This window comes from Mangifera indica, chromosome 4, assembly GCF_011075055.1.
Source record: "Mangifera indica cultivar Alphonso chromosome 4, CATAS_Mindica_2.1, whole genome shotgun sequence".
NCBI lineage: Eukaryota > Viridiplantae > Streptophyta > Magnoliopsida > Sapindales > Anacardiaceae > Mangifera > Mangifera indica.
The window spans coordinates 4858632-4881490 of NC_058140.1; the positions used below are offsets into that span (position 1 = coordinate 4858632).

The 22859-nt window shown below is 31.2% G+C and overlaps 1 protein-coding gene across 2 annotated transcripts; it reads right to left on the bottom strand.

The window, feature by feature from the left end:
• Positions 1–2226: 2226 nt before the first annotated feature.
• LOC123213946 (protein SHORT ROOT IN SALT MEDIUM 1-like) lies at positions 2227–12960 on the bottom strand. 2 transcript variants are annotated; one of them, XM_044633589.1, is made up of 22 exons: positions 12809–12959; positions 12481–12584; positions 11961–12164; positions 10829–11119; positions 10637–10710; positions 9724–10404; positions 9573–9618; positions 8778–8870; positions 8634–8689; positions 8135–8252; positions 6832–7043; positions 6681–6744; positions 6370–6543; positions 5526–5556; positions 4277–5400; positions 4111–4185; positions 3884–3958; positions 3480–3806; positions 2927–3136; positions 2775–2816; positions 2638–2700; positions 2227–2391 (listed from the first exon to the last, which is right to left on the bottom strand). In XM_044633589.1, exons 2-22 carry the CDS (start codon positions 12550–12552, stop codon positions 2290–2292), a joined length of 4134 nt encoding a protein of 1377 aa, XP_044489524.1. In that variant the 5' UTR covers positions 12553–12584; positions 12809–12959; the 3' UTR covers positions 2227–2289. The 2 variants fall into 2 exon arrangements, with proteins under 2 accessions (XP_044489524.1, XP_044489525.1); XM_044633590.1 differs by lacking the exon at positions 2927–3136 and having other exon boundaries at positions 12809–12960.
• Between the last annotated feature and the right edge of the window lie 9899 nt (positions 12961–22859).

The window sequence follows — 22859 nt, forward strand, 5'->3', positions numbered from 1 at the left end:
CAAAAGCTTCCTGTAGCTCCTTGCAGTGTAGACTATAGGAAACAATAGGTCTGTCCTAGATCAAAAGATTTGTTTCGTACATGGACCCAATTTACAGTTTCCTAATTTGAGATAGCATCAGATACATTACTGACACAATCTATACTGAGACAAGTCCCTCTAGACGGTATTTCTACCAATTTTAGTGTAAGTCTAGGCTTAAATTTCAACTTTATGTTTTTAGGATAAATCGTAGGAGTATATTCAAGCTTTAAAATTTCTTGTAGAAATCTTTCAAAAGAATACAAGGGATTTTTCATTCCTTCTAAAGAATCATCTTTAATCTAAGCTTCTTTGATATCAAAGATTAGATTCTTTAAATCCTCTATTTTTGGTCCTTGAGATATCCTTTTAAAAGTTTTTCCCTTTTCAACATTTTTCTTTTGTTTCTTAAATTCCTCTTCATAATATTTGCTGATTTTATCAACATCCAATAGAGTTATATCTGGAAGTTTTTCTTCTACCTTCCATTTTTCTTCTTCTTTGGAAACAAAATATTCCTTTTTTATTGCCTTTAAATACAGTTTTTTAGCTTTATCTCAATCCTCTTGGGACTCTTGAGTTACAAAATTTGCATATTCTGATGGAATACTAGAATATTTATTTTGTAGGCTAACAGCGAATTGCCTAAGCATTTCTTCATCTGCCATGCTTAGCCTTAGTCAGGAAATATAACACGTGATGTTAATGGTTCCTCGAGATTATGAAATTCTCCGTACCAATACCCTATGACAGCTTCAGCTTTATCCAACCATTTATTCCAAAATTCTAACTCATAAGTTTCAATGATTGTAATCTAGGTTGGTATAAATTAGAGTATTCGCGTCTAACAATCCTTCTACTCCTAACCATTCTAGATAATCTTTTCTAATAAATGGATTCCCATTGCAGAGATGAAGTACACACTATCTAATCTCTTGTACAATATATCCTTCGATCGGACATACTTGTTCCATATCACTATGGGTTAGTAACATAAAATAATTTTCTATCTTTATGATAGTATTAGGAAAGCTGAAATTATTAGCCAATCTTTCGTATTTTACCTATTTAGTAAAATGGTAAAAACACATTCCAGAGCTATTATTTTTTGTAAATCAAAGCTTATTTTAGAGATTGATTCCTCTATTTTAATCAGCTCTTGACTCATTAAAAATACACGATAAATTGTGTAATTTAGTTTTCTGTCTAGATTTTCTACCTTGAGATTTAAATCATCAAGCTTGGCTATATCAATATTCAATAAACCAATAATAAGTTTATTTTCAATTCCATACTTTACATGAAAACAAGATTTATTAAAATGTCAAATGTTTTTTTTAGTGTCTATGAAAAACGCCAGACCTCCATGAACGATAACACACTGATGTCTGTTATAATGAAAACAAAAAACTTGGCGATAACCCAACAAAGTATGACATACCAAAGCTTGTACGGTTAATAGCCTGACTTATTTTTTAGATATAAATCTTATCGCAGATGAAACCGAAAAAATTTTGTCACTTATCTGCATTTAATGAATACAAGTTTATCATAAAACAATATATTCAATTAAAGGGTGTAACATTATCTTTATAACAGAATTAGACAACATTAACAAACTCGACACCTCACACTTATGAGATAAAAAAGTATAAAACCTACTACATTAAAATTTCAATAAAATTATGTGTACCTATTTTAGGTACACAAATATATACACATTTATATATGTTATCATGTAATTAGATGATTTTAAATTAAGAATAAAATAATAATCAATCATATGATAACACATATGAGTGTATATACATTTGTGTACCCAAAATGAATACACATAATATTGCTCTTAAAATTTACTCTCTTCCCTAAACACCATAATATAGATAAATGTATTATGATTCAATCTGAACTATTTATAATAGTTTGAAGATGAAATTACACGAAGAGTAAAAGAAAAATATTATATGTACCCACTTTGAGTAAACAAATATATATGCACTTACAAATATTATCACATAATTAGATATTTTATTCTTAATTCAAGATCATCTAATCATATGATGATACATATAGATATATACATATTTGAGTTTCCAAAATAGGTATAGATAATTTTATTATTACACAAATTACAAGCATATTCAGAAACATCACTATATATATATATATATATATATATATATATATATATAATAATTTAATGTATATTCAAAAACATGTACTAAATATATCAAATAATTTATTCTATTAATAGTCTAAGAGTTTTAATTACGGAGAATGAACTCCAACATCTCTTCTGACTAACTTATTATAGAGAATGCGGTCATCTCTTCCCGTGTTGCTCTCAAGTAACGCACTTTGCACAAGTTCCTAATTCACCACACTTCTATCAGTTCCATGATAGGGATTTAAATTTACAATAATAATATATCTACATATATATATATAGTTTTGAATACCCAATTGGATATCACGATCACACAAATAACATTCAAACACATCATCTGAATATCCAATTAGGTATTCAAAACTAGATATACAGAATATTGCTCTTAAATCTATATTTAAAAAAGAAATTTAGATCCCAGAAAGAAGATATAAAATTCAAATTCTCACCTTGACATCCCTGTGGGAAAGGTATTTTCCCAAGTTATGGATAATCAACCTCATGTCTTCAACCTGAAAAGCCAACCAATACACGTTACAACTCTTTTAAAGGATTTAACTCAACAAAAGCAAAAGATTTTCCTCACCCTTATGTAGCCGACTAGATTCCGATCAAAAAATCTGAAAGCCTGCAACACATCAGAAGAGTTGATAAGCAAAGAAAAAATACCCTACTTACATGCTTAGTTACTGGCACAGAGGACAAAAGGAGCAGATCTGAAAGTTCTCAAGAAAATACCAGCAGTAATTCCTTATCAACATCCTCTTTCTTCCCTGTCTCTACCTCTCTCTCTCTTTTTTCATTAATAGCTACATCACCCCTGTGTTTTGCCTCAGTGCCTTCCATATTAGCTAGCTCCTTGGTATATGCATCAGATTCATCCTTCAAATTCTCAGCCTCCTTACCAGGCTCAGCATTTGCATTAGTTTTACTGTTTTCTTTATCATTCTGTAATAAAGGACGTACTCAAGCTTAATAGTGAAAGGTTATGCAGTGCCAGTGGCATTGACCAAATATTCAATTCTAAATTAAATATACCACTCCCAATCAAATAGTAATTAATCAAAGTCCTCTGTTGAAAATAACAAAAAATGTGGTATAAATTTCAACGAAAGGTAATAAAATTAGAAAGTAAATCTATGTAGCAGGGTCCAACTCTTTCTTGACAGAATAAACATCTTGGACATTCCAAATAGATTAAAGGCATTAAAACAATGTTTTTCTTGAAATTAACACATTTATGAAAATTAATTTAAAAAAAAAAAAGATGCAGGAAACTAGAAATACCTACCTCATCAGAAGAATTTTGTTGAGAACTAGCATCTTCCATTTCTTCACATTCTTCAGGATCTTCCTCGGGATCTTCCTCAACTTCTGATTCCACTTTTAACTTTGCCTCATCCACATGATCAACAGAAATTCCTTCCTTTGCCATAGTTTTTTCATCATCTGGTTGCACCATCTTTGTTGTTTCAGATTCAGTAGTGTTATTTGTCACATTAAGCTCATTTCTTTTCAGACGCTTTACTGGTGATGTTTTATCATTTTCCTTCAGCTGGACTTCATCTTGGTGCCTCTTGCGTTGTTTCCTTTTGGCCAGAAATTTGATGCGAAGTCTCTAAACAAGCACAGTGATAAATGCCTACGAAAAGAAATCAAATGATATACATGCAAAGAATCAAGTCAAAAACAAACCTGGAGAAATGCTAAAATATGACAGCCCATTTGATACTGGAGCATTTCATACAGCGTTTCTGCAAATAATGAAAGCTACAAAAACAGAACAAGCATTGTTGGCATGAGAAAAACCTACTAATTAATTTCAAGCACTTTGGAAACCAGATAAAAGACATTGGAGGCCTGATGGGAGTCACACAACTACTGTATACAAGGCGGCAAAAATTGAAAACAGGAAAATTTACCTCAAAAGTTGATTCTTCAATGTCCTTGTCAGTATAGTCCAGAAGTGAATCCAGAGAGAGTGACAATGAACGCAACTGTAGCAGTAAGAACAGGGATTATATTAGATGAAAAGCACACACAGAATATTTTCTATATACCACTGTTCCTAACTCATAATCTACCTACTTTAGAATCCTGGTTCAACTTTGTCCGCAGAATTAATCCAGGATGCTGAGGAGGTTCTTCAGGCTTTCTCTTTTCTTTCACTTCTCTAGAATTACTTCTAGAATAAGCTTTTCTATCCTTATCCTTCTGAGCTTTTTCATCTATTAATTTTTCCCTGTCTTTAGATTTTCCCCTCTTCCCATTATGACTATCCTTCAGAGAACCTTTTTCCTTCCCAATCTCAGTCTCTGCATCAACTCCCTTCCCATCTTTCTTATCCTCCTTCACATCCTTGATTTCTGTTTTACTTAAGTTAGTCGCACCAGCTTGTTTCTCTGTTTTCTTAACCTTGCTTTGCTCGTTTTCTGCATCAACTGCTTGCCTCCCGGTATTTTCTGTTTCATTTAGTGTGTCAGGTACCTTTCTCTGATCCCCATCGTTATCTGTCTTAATGTCAGCAACCGTATCACTATTTTTACCAGTGACCTTCCTTTTCAGCACCCTCTTAATTATTTTTTTCTTTCTGGTTGATTTCACAGTGGTATCTTGCAGAGCTGCAGTGCTGCTAGAATCTGAATTAATCTTTGGTTTATCATCAAAAACATTGATATGCTCCTTGGATTTCACCTCAAGCTGAATGCCTTTGTCTTCATCCTGAGTAGTTTTCCCCATGGGAACCTTTTTCACAACCTTCTTCCGGGCAGAAGTTTTAACTCCAGCAAGTTCAGCAGCAGATTCTTCCTGTTGACAGGAGATCACTGATTTTGTATTTTTCTCGTCCAGCTTGTCATTCTGAATGCTGTCCGAATTTTCCAAACCTGTTTCCTTATCAGTGACCTTCTGCTTGACAATCCGCCTAATAATCTTTCTCTTCCCAGGCTTTGCACTGCCAGCTGTCTGAGCACCAGCAGTTTCTCCCTGTTCTTTTTTCTCAACACTTTTTTCACCCACACCAATTTCACTGCCACCACTTTTTTCAACTTTCTTGTTATTCCCATTACCTTTCTGGTTGGCAGCATTCCCTTTCGTATTACTGCCAACTTTTTCATTTTTGTTAATATCAACTGCCTCTCCAGAAGATAACTGTTTCTTTCTTTCAGATTTGTCCATCCTTTCAACATCTTTTGAAGAGTCCATTTCTTTATCTGAATTTTTAATTTAAACAAAGAATATACACAACATTGTTTAGTGATCCCATCTTGGTCACTGACACAAACAGCAAAATTATGCATAACAATGCAGTAAGAAGGAATCCATATACTGCGTTTACCTTTCAGTTCATCCTTCTTCTCCCTAGATCTCTGTTAGGGAAGTATATTTTTAGTTAGCAATGTAAACATAACCACATGCTAATGTTTTTGGGAAAAGAAAAAAGCAATCAACAGTAATTAAACCAGCTGATTAAAAGGTTCCTAATAGGAACGTTCAACATCTTATACTACAATGTGTTTGTCTTGAACAATGCATGCAAAAAAAAGTCAAACACAATTAAACAAGAATGCCATAGGGGCCATATGATCCTGGTTTCCATAATTCTGAATTCAAATTATGACATATTTACTATAATTATTCCTGCGTTACCCATGTTACCAGTGTCAGAGTTAAGCCAATTTCAGCAGTTTTTTCTTGGTTGATTATTTCAACAAATCCATTCTCATGATTGTCAAGCAGGTAAACATCATGTTCCCTGGAAATCCCTATTGTCATGTAGTTTAACCTAAAGTGGAGCTACAAACTAAAAATTTACTGTTAAAAAAAAAAATTTGAACATTTGAATGTGAACTAGACCATGCTAGCAGAATATCAAACCCTCCCCTCCCCCCTCCTAAAAATGGATAAAACAATGAAGTTGTATTGAAAATATTTATAAATCATTAAGATTTTCAGCAAGCCTAGAAAGAATGTAAAAATCACAAAGCTTAATAATAGGAATTCTGCAACCTAATTGTATTTCTGACAGCACTGTGTCTGGACATGCACACCCTAAAAACATGCACACTCAAGTAACTATGCTATTATTTTGTCTACTTGGATAAAAATTACATTTCCTTCAACAACTGAGCTTTAGAAAATAATGACAGATAATACAGTAACAAAAGTTAAAACCAGTAAACCTCTTTTTTCAAAGAAAATTGTTGTTCTCTCTCAGCAATGGCCTTCTTGTGAGCAAGCCATTGTGCTCGCCATGTATCCAATGAAGGAAGACATTCCAACAAATCTGGAACAAACAATACAGTTACCTCTTTATGGCTAAACAGCCCATCCTTGCCAACTCTATCATAGTGTATCTGCAGTTTCCCGAAAAGGAGCAATTGAAATTAGCTTGCTAAAACCAAAAGAAGAAGAATAAAAAAAAAAGAGAGAAGCAAGCATCACATAGACAAAGTTTAGTTCAAGTAATTATCTCCAAGGAAAAACTAGCTACCTCAACAAACCGATTCCAATTACAACAATTCTGCAAATCAAGTTGAGCCACATCCTTTGCATATCTACAAAGTAAATGTCACAAGTGCAGTTGATAAAAGCATCACTATCATACATTTCAATACAATCAAACAAGAAGCAAATAAACCAACCTAACAGCTGTTTGAACTAGGGAAGAACTATCAGCTGAAGGGTGCCTGCCATCAGCAGAATGCCATGGTCCACCAATAGCCATAAAAGACTGATCCTTCTTAAGAACAGCAAATCTAAGGATACTGCAAATATGGGGAATGCGGTCATCAGAACTCTTTCCAGATGACAGCTCTTCAAGAGCATTCCTACTCAGTCCACTCATCAGAATGATCTGAAAAAGCGCAACAGAAACATTAGTACTCTGTAACAGAAAAAATAGTTATGAACATTAAACTACAGGAAAACACCCGGAGTATGAAATTTTACATAAAATTAAAGTCATGCATCCATCATTGCACAAGAAAGAAAAAAAGACAATCAAGGGGATTCAACTTGTCTCAATCGCTCAATTAGAATAAGGGATGATAGAAAGTAACTTCGAATGAAAAGCAGTCTTCCTTTATATCCAAAACAAAAAGACAAAGTGAAATATTGTATTTATATGAGTAATGTGAATGGTTTCTCGTATAACAAAAAAGAGAATAATTTTCAAAATACACTACACTTTTGCTCATATATTACACAACACATTTTACAAAATAACAGCAACACTTCAATCACTTGCATAATTTCTCTTGGTGTGTTCTAGTTATTGCTCCCTTTTCCACCCTTGAACCATCCTTTTAGGTATCAGTTAGTTATTATAACCATTCTGCAAATAAGAAATAAAGGCAATTGCTAGGATCACCATAATGACTAAATTAAAATGAAAGTGTACCTAAGTTAAGATCAAACAACCCAGAGGCAGCCCCCATCAATACCAGCAAATTGTACAATGAAGCAAACAACTGTTTAAGCATTGTCAATTCACCCCAGAAAGTAAAATTTCATATGCTTAACTCCACAGATAGTGTCCTATAGGCAATAATCAAACAAAGTAACTGATTTACTAGGAATTGAAATTAAGTATGTTTCTCCACCAACTTTCTATTACAAATTTACGGAGCATCAAATATGAATTCAAGATATCATGCTTTAAGCAAAAAGCAACAACTTTTTTATTATATTAGTGATCTATTCATGGCTAGACACAAACCATATATTGCACAAAAGAGAACCAATTTAAATCTAATAAAATCTCAACATAGAAAAAAATATAACATCCAACTAAACTCCGTCAACAATGATCTCAACTCAGGCTGAAGAACATAGTCAAAAGAAAAGTTTTATATTAAGGACCACAACATCTTGGGGTCAACATTTCATTCAATGCAAGAATGAATCAGGTGCATTGTATATACAAAAATTTACAAATAAATCTACCTTAGCATTCCATATTGTACTTCCATGTTCCAATAATGTTGGTTCTTCAGTCAAAAGCTTGGTTGATGGCTCTTTCAGGTCAACTAAACACTCTTCTTCAATGAAATCATGCTCAAAACTGTCCATTACAGAATGAATAGCAATAATATATTTTCCAAAGTATGTTAAGATGAAGTTCCATTCATCCTGTAGGTTATAGTAAAGTTTTACGAAAAGCAAAGAATATATAGAATCACAATGAGTTGGACCCCCACTCCAAGATTTTAAAACTCGTTCCTTTCCTATAATTTATGTTCAGCATCCCAATCAAATATCGAAAAAAGAATTGATAGATTTGTTTATATTTTAAAAATACATAGAACTAAGTTGGCAAGTACCATCAATTCTATGGTTGAAGGCAAGAAAATAACCAGAAAAGATCAGAAACAATACATACAAATAAGCACTAAATAGATTAAATGAGTCTATTTAACAAATAAACATACAAGGAAATGATTACCTAACAGGAGTATGAATCGAGAGTTTAAGATCCTCCTTCGGCCAGTTGACAACAACCTAAAACAATTAAATTAACAAGTAAAATAATTATTCGATTATCCAAACTTAATATCACATTTCTTGAACATAGATTACAAACACATGCCTTGGAAACTTCTGGAGATACAAAAAGCTTGGAATATCTCTTATCTATTGATATATAATCTCTCTCCACATCTACCAAACCAAATGAGCTAACCTGCAAGTAGATAAGATTATACACCCATAGAAATTGAACATAAAAAAATCTTAGTAAATTAAACATGTAGATAATTAGACTGCAGCCATTTTGACTGAGACAAATATGGTACTGATGTCACTTCACTTTTCTTAAAAGGCTAGATTCCTCAATTGTCATATCAGTAACAAATGCTACCAGTAACTGTCCAGCCCATCTTATAAAGCATAACACCACAACATTTTTGAATTCATGCTTTTGGAAGCACTAAAAGTTTAGCAAGACCGTCAACCAAAAAAGAAGAACAGGAATTGAAAATGCACATTATATTGTGTAAGGAAAAAGAAAAGAAGAGAAATAGGATAAGTATTATAAGAGGGGTGAGAAGCCAACGGGCAAGAGAAGCCCAATTGGACAGAAGACTTAAAAAAATCCCAGGAAGCTGACCTGAAGCCAAATGAACAGTAAGACACCATATAAAGGAGGAGAACCCCACCTTAAACAAAAGAATAGGAATTTATGTGAGCTGTGGAGATCTAAGCAAAAATACTCAAACCTGAGCAAAACTCCAAAAGGTAGCTTTTTAGAAATAAAATCCAAAGTGAGAGGAACGATAAGATTGAGCAAGATGAAAGGCAAACCCCACAGAGAAAAGAGAAGATCTGTGAAGAGGAAGCAGTTCTTATTATCATCGCATGACAAAGCTCTGGTATTTTTTTTTACCTTGCAGACATATTCTCTCCTTTTTTCTTTAACAGGTGAATGACGCCTTCAGAATAACAGAACACCAAGTTAGTTATGAGGGCTGCAAGATACACAGGGAGCTACATATTCAGAACTACATAGGGACGTAAAATACAATATCAAGATCCACCTATGCAAAACTTCATGGCGTGGTGAATCTCGTCGCAAGGATCTTCCCTCTTTTGTTGAGGAGGGACCATGATGGTCCCTAGAGACACTTGGTGGAGTTCGTTCACGCTTAGTTTCAATTCCACGTTTGCGCACTCGTTCTATCTCCTTCCGACACTCCAAAACACGTTCCCTTTCTCGTTCTCGTTCTCGTTCTCGTTCACGTTCTCTTAGTCGTTGTCGTTCTCGATCTCGATCTCGCTCCTTCTCCCTCTCTCTTTCTTTCTCTCGCTCGCGTAAATGTTCATGACGACGTTCCTCTTTCCTTAGCTCAAACTCAAAAAGATAGCTTGCTCTATCATCCTTATGCTCATCAATCCTTGGATGACCACCACGCGAAAACATACTACCAGGATAATCTAAGTCCACAGACGTGGCATGAAGTCCTTTTCCTGCTGCATAGTCCCTACCAGGAGGTAAACTCACTCCATAACTAGGGTTAGCAGAACTTTGTGGATACATGAGATCATCCACATTCCTCCTCGGAGCTGTGCCTAATATTGATGGAGCATGTTGCCCACTATATGAAGAACTAAGCATAGATAAATTGCAAGGATCAGCATCCATTCTTCCTCCATACGGCATAAGATCTTGAGTGGAATGGCGACTAGCAATATACCTTGCCACAAGATAATCAGCTTGACTGCCAGAAATTTGTCAACATTTAGTTTAACAAGTAATATATTACCATCTAGCATAGTTGCCGACAAACTATCACCTCAAGGGATAGACTAAGTATATCATTTAAAAGGAAAGGGGGACCTTCGCCATTCATTTACAAAAAAGGTTAACTGCAAGTGATCACTGGTATCTTATAAAAGGTAATCAAGCTTCATGTGTATTGGTCATGCAGTAAATATATATCACAAAAATACCTGGAACCCCCATCAAGAGAGGAAGATTGCAAGGATTGAGCTTTCAGCAATTGTTCTTGTCGAAACAGCGATGCCTGAACAATAAGATCATACATCTCAGACTAACAACATTTGTAATAAAGAAATTACAATAAACATATTTGATTCAAAAAATAACAAAAATTTAATAAAAGACTGACAAAAAAGTAACACCTGATGCTGATGACCAAAACTAACAGTTTCAGCAAATCTTCCAGTTGATTCACTTTGCAAGTCCCTTCCCATATAAGCACTCTGTCGCTCACCGTATTGACTTCTGTCATATGCAGAATAGTCAGGGATCTTCTCTGCAAATATTTTATCATCTTTAACGCCATATCCACGGCTTGATGATGAAACATAGTCACCAGATACAAATTTAGGTGAATCTGGTATAGCTGATGCATAACCACCATGACTTTCCAAAGCTGATGGTCCAGTCCCTTTGACATTTATAGCAGGAACCTGCAAAAAAAAAGCATATCATAAAGATTCGTACAAGTTATAAATTAGATGACCGAGTAAGATGGCTGTATGCCAACAGTACAATTGCAAATTAGAGCTTCTGAAGCACCCACAGGGAAGCATAAAAGAGGTCAATTATATGATTAAAGTGTTGAGATAATTTTATGTTAAAATAAAATATATCAAAAATGAAATTTAACATAAGGCATGAGGAATACAAGGCAAGCAAGTGACATTCACAAAAATATAGAAACAAAAAGGTGGAACAGAAACCTGAACAATTGAACTAAGGCTTTATAATGTTTATGACCAGAAGCCAAAAGCCTGACATTAACTAGAACATTTCCAAGTTCAGTACTCTCATAAAACCGTATAGGCAGTAGCTCCTTCCAAAGCTATTCGTCAAGGAAATCTTTAATGGGTAGCAGAAAGCTGGTGGGGTGCAAAACTTACAAAACACCTCAAATTAAAACTATATTATACGGTAATACCAACTCATGCACCAGTTGATTTACAAACTTGAATAACTTGTCAGATCATTCTATCGTTAAGGAAATATGGCCAAATGGATTTGAATGCAAACTTTGTATGCATAGCAATATTGTAGATTGTATTAAATTTCCTATAAATACACAGGTTTATTTTACTACATTTTAATATTTTCTTGATAATTAATTCTTTAAATGTGTAGTCGACATAAATACAAAAGCAAGTTGACCACTTATTAAAGCAGAGCTAAGGTTATGATAATAATGTAGGCCTTCACTTGCATCAAAAACTATGCTAAGTTTTGATGCAGAACACAAAAAAATATGAAGACAATGCAATTAAAATCACTAACCTGTTGTGCCCCACTTAAAGCAGCAGAACCATAAACAGAGCTATACTGACCCCCATAATGAGGTGCACCAGCAGTATGGCCTCTGTACCCACCAACTTCTGACTCCTGAGAAGTACCTAGCATTGAGGAATGCCGAGATGACAAAGAAACTTGAGAGCTTCCCTCTGGCACTCCAACTGAACTCACAGAATAGCCAGGTCCCAACTGCACCGCATAAATACATTAAAAAAAGGGATCAACTGCAACCTCTAAATCCATGGTCAGTGGGCATTCACAGGTTTTAACCAAGGGAGAATGCATATAAAAATAAAGCAATTGAGAATGATTTATTATAAGCCCATGTTTCATGATGGACAGAGTATTTACGTGTTTCTAATTCAAAAAATCATTAACAAAAATTAAATTCAACATACAGCAGCATATCTCAATCCTCGATGTCTATGTATATTAATCCAGAATGAACCCAAATTATGTTTATGACATATAATTTAGTAACATATAAATAATTAATTAAACTTACAGTTTGTCCATAAGCAGACTGGCTAGCATACGAGGCTTGCCCGTACGCATTGCTCCCTCTAGATGAATACATGGTGCAATCAGCACATACAGTAACAACAAAACCTGCATTAACAAAACCTGATTAAACAAAGTATTTCTTTTCCTTTTCCTTTTCTTTTCTTTTACGTTTCACTACAAGTAATTCTTCGGCTTCTGTGTATTTGCATTAACATTAGCGACCAAAATTTTAAAAAGAGGGAGATTTAAAGTATTGAGACAGTCGGAAAATGAAAAACAAAAACGTCAATTATTAGAGAAACAAAACGTTGATTGACAAGGGAACTTACTGTGACTGATTCACGGCAAAAGTTTTCTGCTTCAATGGACCAAATGATAAGAACCCTAACATACTGAATTATAGTTTTGAGGTCTAAATTATAGCAAGTGATCAACAACTCTAGTCGGTTTCGCGTTTGGGTAATCGGGTCGGGTTCGAAGGATTCAAGTAATTTCAATATCACTCTCAATCTTAATTTTAAAATAACAACTCACACATTTATCTTTACATTTTTTAGAAAAAAAAAATATATATTTTTAATTAAACTAACATGTTATCCAACCCCATTACCTTTTTTACTCCAAGTCAAAACCCTATTATTCCACGCAAACTAATATTGTTTATGGTATTTCATCTATCGAAACAAAAAGGTTTTTATGATATTTGGTTTATCAAATCGAAAATGAATTTTTAATTATTATAAAACATTAGTAATAATAATTAATGTTTGCAATAATTATTAATAAATTGTGAGCAAATACGAGAAAAAATGGTCATGTATAGTATTTGCTATCATAACTTATTGATACCATTATCCTTAGTTAATATTATAACTTGTTGAAATTAAAGATAGATTCGAATTAAATTGAACTCAAATTTAGGTTTACTCAAGTTTAACCCGATATAAAGGAAATCAAATTTAAGTCAAAGCAAAAGTTCAACAAATTTTGAAGGAAATGAGCTTACCTTGACATGTCAAGTGATCTTGAAATTTGATTCACATGGACTCAATGCTGCAAATACAAATCCAAGTTTATGTTAGTTGCATTTGAGCTTAGTAAACTTGGAGCAAAACAACTTCGTTCAATACTAAGTTAGATAGCAAAACAGTGTCTACTTACATAATATAACATTAGTGTAAATTGACGTTTGTTTTATCTACAAATACAAGTCATTGGCACGCTTATCAAGTTGAGTACCCTCATAGCTCAACCTCAATAATATCGCATACATATGATTCGAGCTTGAATTCAACCCATGATCACTGGTTTTAAGCTTAAACAAACCGAATTAATAATTGAACTTAAGTCAAATAGGCTTGAAACTACCCTCACGGAAATACTTAGATTGCTATTTGCATAGACACTATTGTTGTGGCTGAATGCAGCAGCCATGGTGGCCACCGTGACAAAATTTGAATCTTTAGATGTGATAGTATGGGTAAAAAATGAGGGTGTGAGAAGAAGATGGCAAGGAAAAGAGAATAATAGAAATTTTTTGTTGTTTGAATTTTTTTGCAACGTGAAGATCAAATTATCTTTTTAAATTAAATGCAATTGGGTGTCATTTAAATTAAATAGTTGTATAATTTAACTCATTAACAAAATACTTAAAAAAATAGTATTAATTTTGTTAAAATATATTCTAAATATACTCAAACTATATCCAGAATATTGTTAAAATATTTTTTTGTTATTGATTTTACAATCGTATATGTTTACTTCTTTGTATGATCAAAAGACTATTATAACCTTGAAACGGTATCAGAGTATTAATATCATTTCAAGTTACAAAATATACTCAATTTAATCTCATTCAATTCTTGACATGGTGTCAGAGTATTAATATCATTTTGCATCCATCAGTTTTTAAAACAGTCTATTATACCCTTGAAATTATGGTTTTATAATTTTTCCTTGCAGCCACCGTCCTTAGGTTTCATAATTTTTCATTCCACCCCCACATAAAGGAAGACATTTTTCATTAGGGGTGAACAAAACTGGTTAATTGATTTTGAAAATTGAATTGAATTTTTTGTTTTACACATTAACCGATTTATAACCAAACCAAAATTATTCGATAACTGATCTAATTTTTGGTTATCTAATTTTGAACTGAATTTTAACATTAATATTTCAAATTTTCAATTAAGTTTTTAATAAAAATTGTTTTTTTCTTTAATTTTAGCTTTCACTAAACTTTTTAATTAAAATAATTTGATACTAAAGTAAAGTAAATTTTAAATGATATTATGCTTAATATAAATACATACAAATATGATTCATTCGACTATTAAATTAATTTACAAAATAAGTATAAACTAGGATAATTAACTGATATATATAAATTGAAAAACTGCAGCAATTGGCATAGATCGGTAGCATATTCTTTTTGCACTTTATGACAATATCTTCAACCTGTAAATAATTAATAAACTAAGAAAATAAGTTAAAAAAATAACTAGCATTAGAAATTCTCTTAAACCTAAATATAAATTCAATATCATGCATTTCACATACCAAAACGTTGAACATATAGTCAATAAATTTTCCAAACAATAACTGTGTAACTAAATGAATAACACGCAAAATAAAAAAACAAATAGAGAAATAAAAACTTAAGACTAAAGTATGAGATTGAATTGAATAACTCATTACGAAGATGACAAAATGGCATTGAGACTAGAGAGATTGTATCAATCATCCTCCAAATAAATAGTGATAGTTTAATGATTATATCCTTTAATATAACAATTCTTAAATCACAATCAATTATTTCAACAATCATAATATTTACAACATGTATAATAAACAATTTACAAATTATTTATGTATGTTTGTAAATAATTTTACTTTTACCTGATTCAGTGTTTACTATCTCTTGTACGCTTTCTTCAATTATAAATGGTTCACGTGATCCTTAGATCCAATCTTGTGCACAAATAAGAGCCTCCACCATCTTAAGAGTAATAGAGCTATGAAATGGATCTAATACATGACCCCTAGTACTAAAAGCTGACTCAAATGTAATAGTTGAAACATGCATAGCCAAGATATCCGTGCTACCAAAGAGAGAATTTGATATCTTGGTGAATTCATTTTCCACCAATTTAAGATATTAAACTTCTTGTCTCCATCATCATCAATATCGTCAACTAGATATTTATCCAACTCAGATTTAGGTTGCATAGCTCGTTGTCTAACCCTTTCTTCATTATACATAACCATCATAAAATTTTCAGGATCAAGATTTACATCACCAATATCAACATTACTTATACCTTGAGATTAATCAGTTGATTGCATACTATGAGAAATATTAAGCAAACTGTACTCTTCAAATAAAGCATACAAAATCTCTTTTCCTTTTGTTTTCAACTTATCAACATCAATAATATCATAGGAATGATTAATAACTTGATTTACATACTCTAACTTGTACCTAGGATCCAATACCACTGCAATGAACAATTTAGGTTAATATTATCAATATTTTCCCAATATTTATCATGTTTTCCCTTCATCTTTTTAGCCATTTGATATAATTTATAATCATTGCTTTTACACCATATTGAAATTTTCAACCTAATGTCATATATTTCTTGCACATATGCATTAACTGTAACATAAAGAAAACCAAACACATGTAGAGTTGTATCATTAAAAATTTTTAGAAAAGGCAACAAATGACTAGCATATTTCCAATCAGTAGGCGTACTTACACTCTTATATTTATCCCCATTAAGTTCAACTCAATACTTACTATCTTGAAGCTCTAACAAGTCAAATGCTCTTTGAAATTGTATAGCCACATCCAACATCAAATAAGTTGAGTTCTATCTTGTTTCAACATCAAGAGCCAACAGACATTTACTTTCATTTTTTTTTTTATTCTACACAATTTTTAAACTTTTTCAATCTCATTGGAGAAAACCTTACATACCTTACAGTGGAATGAATTCTAAAAATAGAGTCATCCATATCTTTTAACCCTTCTTTTACAGTTAGGCTCAATATATGTGCACAACATCTTATATGAAGATAGTCACCATTCAATGCACTATTGTTCCAACGTTCTAACCTTTGCTTAAGATAATTTAGTCCTGTATGATTAAAGCTTGCATTATCAACAATTATGGTGAGTATCTTAGAAATTTTCTATTGAAGCAAACAACTCTCAACTATCTTGCCAATAGTTAAACTTTTATGACTCGAAATAGGACAAAAATTTAGAATCTTTTTGTTTAGTTTCCAATCCTCATCAATAAAATGAGCTGTAAAACACGTGTAATTGAGGTTCTGACAAGATGTCCATGTATCAGTTGTGAGAGAAACTCTATAAGAGAACTTAACAAAGAAATTCTTCAACTTCTCTTTCTCTTCAACAAAAAATTTATAACAATCTCTAGCTACAGTAATATGTGAGGGAACTTGAAACTTAGGTTATGCCACACCTATCATTTCACAAAACACTTCTCGCTCCACAAACCTAAAGGGTAACTCATCTATAATGATCATTTTTGCTATAGCATGTCTAATTAAATCTTAATCAAATTTCCAAGAATAAAGTGAAGGATGTATGGAAGTAGCCTCAACACCACTTGAGGGATCATATGTGTGTTTTTGAAATATTAAATTTTTTTCTTTTCTCTGCCACATTCAAGGGATATTTTTTATATCAATTTAAATGATTACGTAAAGAACTAGTACTACTTTTGTTAGGACAAACAAGGATAACCCCACAATAATTACATGAAGTTGTAACATTATCTTTATTTTCACAATCATTTTTTGTAAAATGATCCCACATATTGAAGTATTTTTCCTAGTTTTTGTAGAACTTACATGTTTGAGGCCTTTAGTTGGGAATGGAGCCACAAAATTCCCATTGTTATCACCGATGGATGACATCTACAATAACAATAAATTATTATGCTAGTAAGCAATATAAAATTGTAAATACTATCATGTTAATAAAACACAATAAAACAACATCATCAAGCCTTTTTGAACTTATATTAATGTGTGTTTATCATTTTTTGCATTTCTTTAATCCATGAAACTATTCCTGGAGCCTTAACAATCTCATTCAACTATTTGCATCAATAAAAATTTAATAGTATCAATCAACCCTTTATTTTATTAAAATAAAGTTACCAATACAACTTTTTATTTCCATCAATTAAAATACAAAATTAAAACCTTTAACTAATCCAAACAAAAGTACAATTTTATTAAAATAAAATAAAAACATATTTCATACTTCATTGTCATCTCAAGTGGATTCTCCTTTTATGCAATTAACCATCAATCCCACCCTTTCAAATTTCACCCCGTGAAATAATATCTCATCAAACAAGTGGAAAACTTAGTCAACAAGAATTTACTGCAATAAATCTCTAGAAAAACACATTTGAAAAGCTTTTAAAAAAAAACATATATCATCAGCTTCACTCTTGTGGTTAATATAAGTAGACCATCACCCAAAATCAACATGGCATGTGCACAATAAAAAAGGCAATAACCTAAGAAAGCCAAATTTTCATACTTTTGATAAGAACTTCACAATTGAACACTCACCTGTAAGGAATGTGGCGGTTTGTGGTGGGGTCCTGATATTTTTTTGCAAGCCCAAAATCAATAATATAGACCTGGTGATAACATATAAAGAGAAATAAGATATGAGATAATAGACTAATTCGTGCAAATGAAAATAAAGAAGAATAGAAGATGAAGCTTGTTGCATTACAATGAAGATTGTTGCAAGAATAGAGAATAGAAAATAGAAAATGACATTACAGTGAAGATTGTTGTAACTTGTAAGAATAGAGAAGAGAAAATGAAAAACAAGGGAAAAGAAGATGCGAAACCACGTGTCAATCCCTGGTTGCTTGCTCCTTGCTGCAATTCTACAACAACTTTACATTGTTTCATTCATCCTACATGCTAGTTGGCTAGAGATATCCAAAGAAAGGAAAAAGAGAAGTCCAAGGAAGGAAGTAAAGCAAAAGATAAAAAGTTTTTTTTCCTTTAAACAAACATTTGACTTTTATGTTAATATTAAAAGACAAGTTTCAATTTTTAGTATAAATTTTTTTATTATTTTTTAAATTTGAAAATTGAATCGGTTATCAGGTAATCGATTTTTCAATTTGAGCAAACCAAAAACAGAACTGAATTTTCGTTTTTCTTAATATTTTGACATTGTAACTGAATTGATTTTATAAGTATCCTATTTTTCGGTTTGAATATCGTTTCGGATACTAATTCGGTTTGGTTATCAAAAATTTTTGAACACCCTATTCTTCATGGTTGCTCCTTGTACTACTTATTTTATAACAATGTTTTATATCCTTTGCTCCTTGTACTACCCATTTTATAACAATGTTTCGTATCTTTCGATATATCAAAAATACTTTGTTCTACAATCTTTACTTTTTTACATAGTCTTCACTTATATGCATATTATAATGCTGATTAGGTAGAAGATCCATTTGATAGACATTTCATCATAAGTTATTGTTTCTTTCTAAAAGATTCTCTCATCTCTTGGCCTAATAAGAAATAAAAAGTCATTTCTCATTCAAGAACAGGAGCAGAGTATAAAATACTTACAAATGTTACTTCCAAGCTATTCTAACTTTGATGGTTGTTACAAGATAGAATAGTCTCTCAGTCCAAAGCTACAAACATCTACTACGATAATAGAAGTGTCATTTATATTGCCCACAATGATGTTTTTCATTAACATACTAAACATATTGAGATTGATTGTTACTTTGTTTGTCATCATTTGGTCAATAACATACTTCATCACGTCTTCACCCAAACTCATCCTCTAAAATGTTTTAATGATAAATATGATAAACAAGTTAACAAAATCTTTGTCCATTTGAGTTTAAAGAGATATTAAAATATATTATGAATATACTCTAAATATATTCAAAATACTATTAGAATATTTCTTGGTTATTGATTTTCCAAATTATATATGATTTACTTCCTTGTATGTTCATGAGAATTATATATATATTTAGTTATGTGTCAATATACAAAAATTACAAAATTTCATCTTATTCAATTCTTGACAAATTTGTGCATAGGACTTTATAAACTTTTGTAATAAGAGCATAAAAGTTACAAATTCTTAAAAATAAACTATTTAGGGTTAGACTTAACTTTATCTAATGAGTGAAGGCAAAATTTAAAATTTAAATTATTTTTTATAACTAAATAAATAATAAAAAAATTGAAAAAAAAAAAACCTAGTTTTTATAAAAGGAAAAATAAAACTTAAAAGTTATCAAAATAAAGAAGATATTGTTGTTTTCATTTAATTTTTTTAAAATTGATTTATTACATGTTTCTTTTAGTCTATAGCTTTTGAAATTATTAATTTTTTATTTTCTTAAAAAAATTATCATAAAAATATATTAATTAGAAGATTATTGGTATAAATTAGTATTATGTGTGATAAAGTTAATATATATAAATAATTATTTTGTTTAATTAGTAATAATAAAAAAATACTAAAATATTGTATTACCTAAATACTTATAAAAGATTTTCGATATAAATTAGTATTGTGTTTGGTTAAAGTATTTGTTTTATGTATTTTTTTAAGTATTTCCATATTAGAAATATATAAGATTTTGTTGATATTTTCAAATTATAAAATTAATTAATTAAATTATTTTTTCAAGTTTATCATATTGTTAATCTATATGTATATTAAAAATTTTCATATTAATAATTATTTTAATTAAAATTAAGAATATTTAATAATATTTTAATACATATAACAATGTTTTAATAAGTATAAAATTGAAATTAATTCAATAATATTTTAAAACATATAATATTGTCATATCATCAATGATAACAAAAGATCATTTAAATTTATTATTATTTGATAAATCAAATAAATACGATAATAAAATATTATTCTAAATCAAATGCCCTAATTAAATAATTTATAACTTCTATTCTCATCTAAAGATTTATAAATTGAGCAATGTTATATGTACTCATCTTTTATATACAATTTGGATCTATAGATGATATTTCATCATATGATTAGTTGTTATTTTATCTTTAATTTAAAATTATTCAATCACATGATACACATTATTTGTGTATTGAAATTATATCTATCCAAGCTAGAGTAAAATAAAAAGGTCTGGATAGAGTTGTCTATGGGTTGGGCCTTCAGGTTGGGTTAGTCCATGGGTTGTATAAGGCCCAAAACTTGACCTAATATATATAGGATTTGGTCACACTAGGTAAGGGTGGAATCGAATCGAATCAAGTCAGAATATAACTTAGCTCGAGTTCGACATACTAGTACAAAGGAAGGTTCAAGTTCGGTTCAAAAGAAAAATTTGAGATTCGTAACTCTATTGAAGTTTGTAGCTCCAATTTATAGCTCGAGTTTGTGATTCGAATTCGTGGCTCGAATTGATTTGTTAAAACCAAACATTAGATGCCACAAATTTAATATATAAGAGTTGACAATGTAATTTTGCAAACTGAATGTTATAAATTCATTTCTAAGATAATTTCTATAGAACAAACAATAGAGAAAGACAATCACATTCGTTAACTCGTATTACAAATTCAACAACATCACATGATATCTACATCTCCCAAACAACCCAACATCATCTTTCTACTATCTTCAAACATTCTGGTTGGTCAAATATAACCACCAAACTTATTTTGTAACGAATTAATTAGCAAATAAAGACTTCAATTAGGGTTCTTACCACTAAAAATAAAAACTTGAAAATATATGGTGCACCAATTGACGATAGTAAGATAATCATGTGTAATTAGAATCGTGGTTGGCAAGATGGACTTCGACTGGCTACAACAACTATCGATTTGGTGAGATAATAAGAATGAAGGTTTGAAGGAGCGAGATCGAGATGAATTTATGTTTGTTTGCTTGTTCTTTGTCCCAAAATGGTGATATTTGAAGGAAACATAGATGATACAAATAGGAGGAACAAAAGTGGAGATTGGAGAGAGGGCAATTGATGAGTGATGAAGGTGAGTTTTGTTGGTTTCTTGTGTGAATGAAAAAGTAACATAAGAAAATAGTGAGGTTTTAGTTTTGTGGGTTATGTGTGTAAATGGGAAAAATCAGAAAAAATGATGGATAAGAAGGTAGAGAGTACTATTACTCAATGGATAAATGAAAAAACTTTTAAGCTATCTAAGCTAGCTCTAAGTGAGTCGTGGCTTAGCTTGAATCGAATTGAATTGATAGATAGCTTGTGAGCTATTTCAAACTGAATCTTATATAATTTGAGTTTGACTTGTTTATTAATCGAATCGTATACTATAGTTTGCTCCGGTCTGAGTTTACAAAAAAGAACTCAGACAAAATTGATTTGAGCCAAGCCGATTTGCCTTAGATCCATGCTTAGGGTCGGCCTTAAATAAGTCAGTCCATAGGTTGACCCATTAATTTTAATAAAAATTAAGTTTTAATATTATAATTATTAATTAATTAATTTTTTTAATATTATGTGAACAATTCAGGTCAGCCAATCGACCAGCCTTGTGTCTAGGCTCACAGCCTAAAAGATACATGTGTCGAATCCGACACATTACAATATTAGACTGAACATTTTCCCAAATCCAACCTAGTCCAATTGATGCCTTTAGGCCCATAACATGCCTGAGCCTTTTCTCGAACCCCTTGACACCTCCAATCCAATAAAACCAATGTTTTTTAAATCAGAGCGTGATCGAACCGGTTGTCTTACTAGTTTATGGGTTGAAAAGTTGGATTGAAAACTAACCGGTTCAACTTATTATCAAATTATAACGAACATATTTTACTTAAAAATTTGTAAAAGATAGAATCAATTAGGATACTTAACCTATGAGAAGTAAAACATATCTTTTTTAAGAAATAACAATTATTTTAATGAAATAATTAAATTAAAAAATATTTTAATCTCATGATATAGAAAAAATATGATTCTACAAATTATTATCTATAGAAAACATTTTAATAGATATATTCTTTTTTCTTTTATTTTTAAATTTATTTTCCTTACAAACTTTTAAAAATTTATCTAATCTAATAAAAAATAATCAAACTCAGTTATGTTAGTTTTGATCGATCCATCAGCTTTGATCTAATTAATAAATAAATCATTTTCTAATATTAATTAGAGTGAACTTAGAACTGAATTTTAGTTCAATTGTTTATCAATCCAGCTCTTAAAAACAGTGAATATAACAATTCAGATGTTGACCAGTCAAATATTACAAGATTTCAACTTGAGCTAGATATCCGGCAGTGTCGACGAGAGCGACCGACGGAAA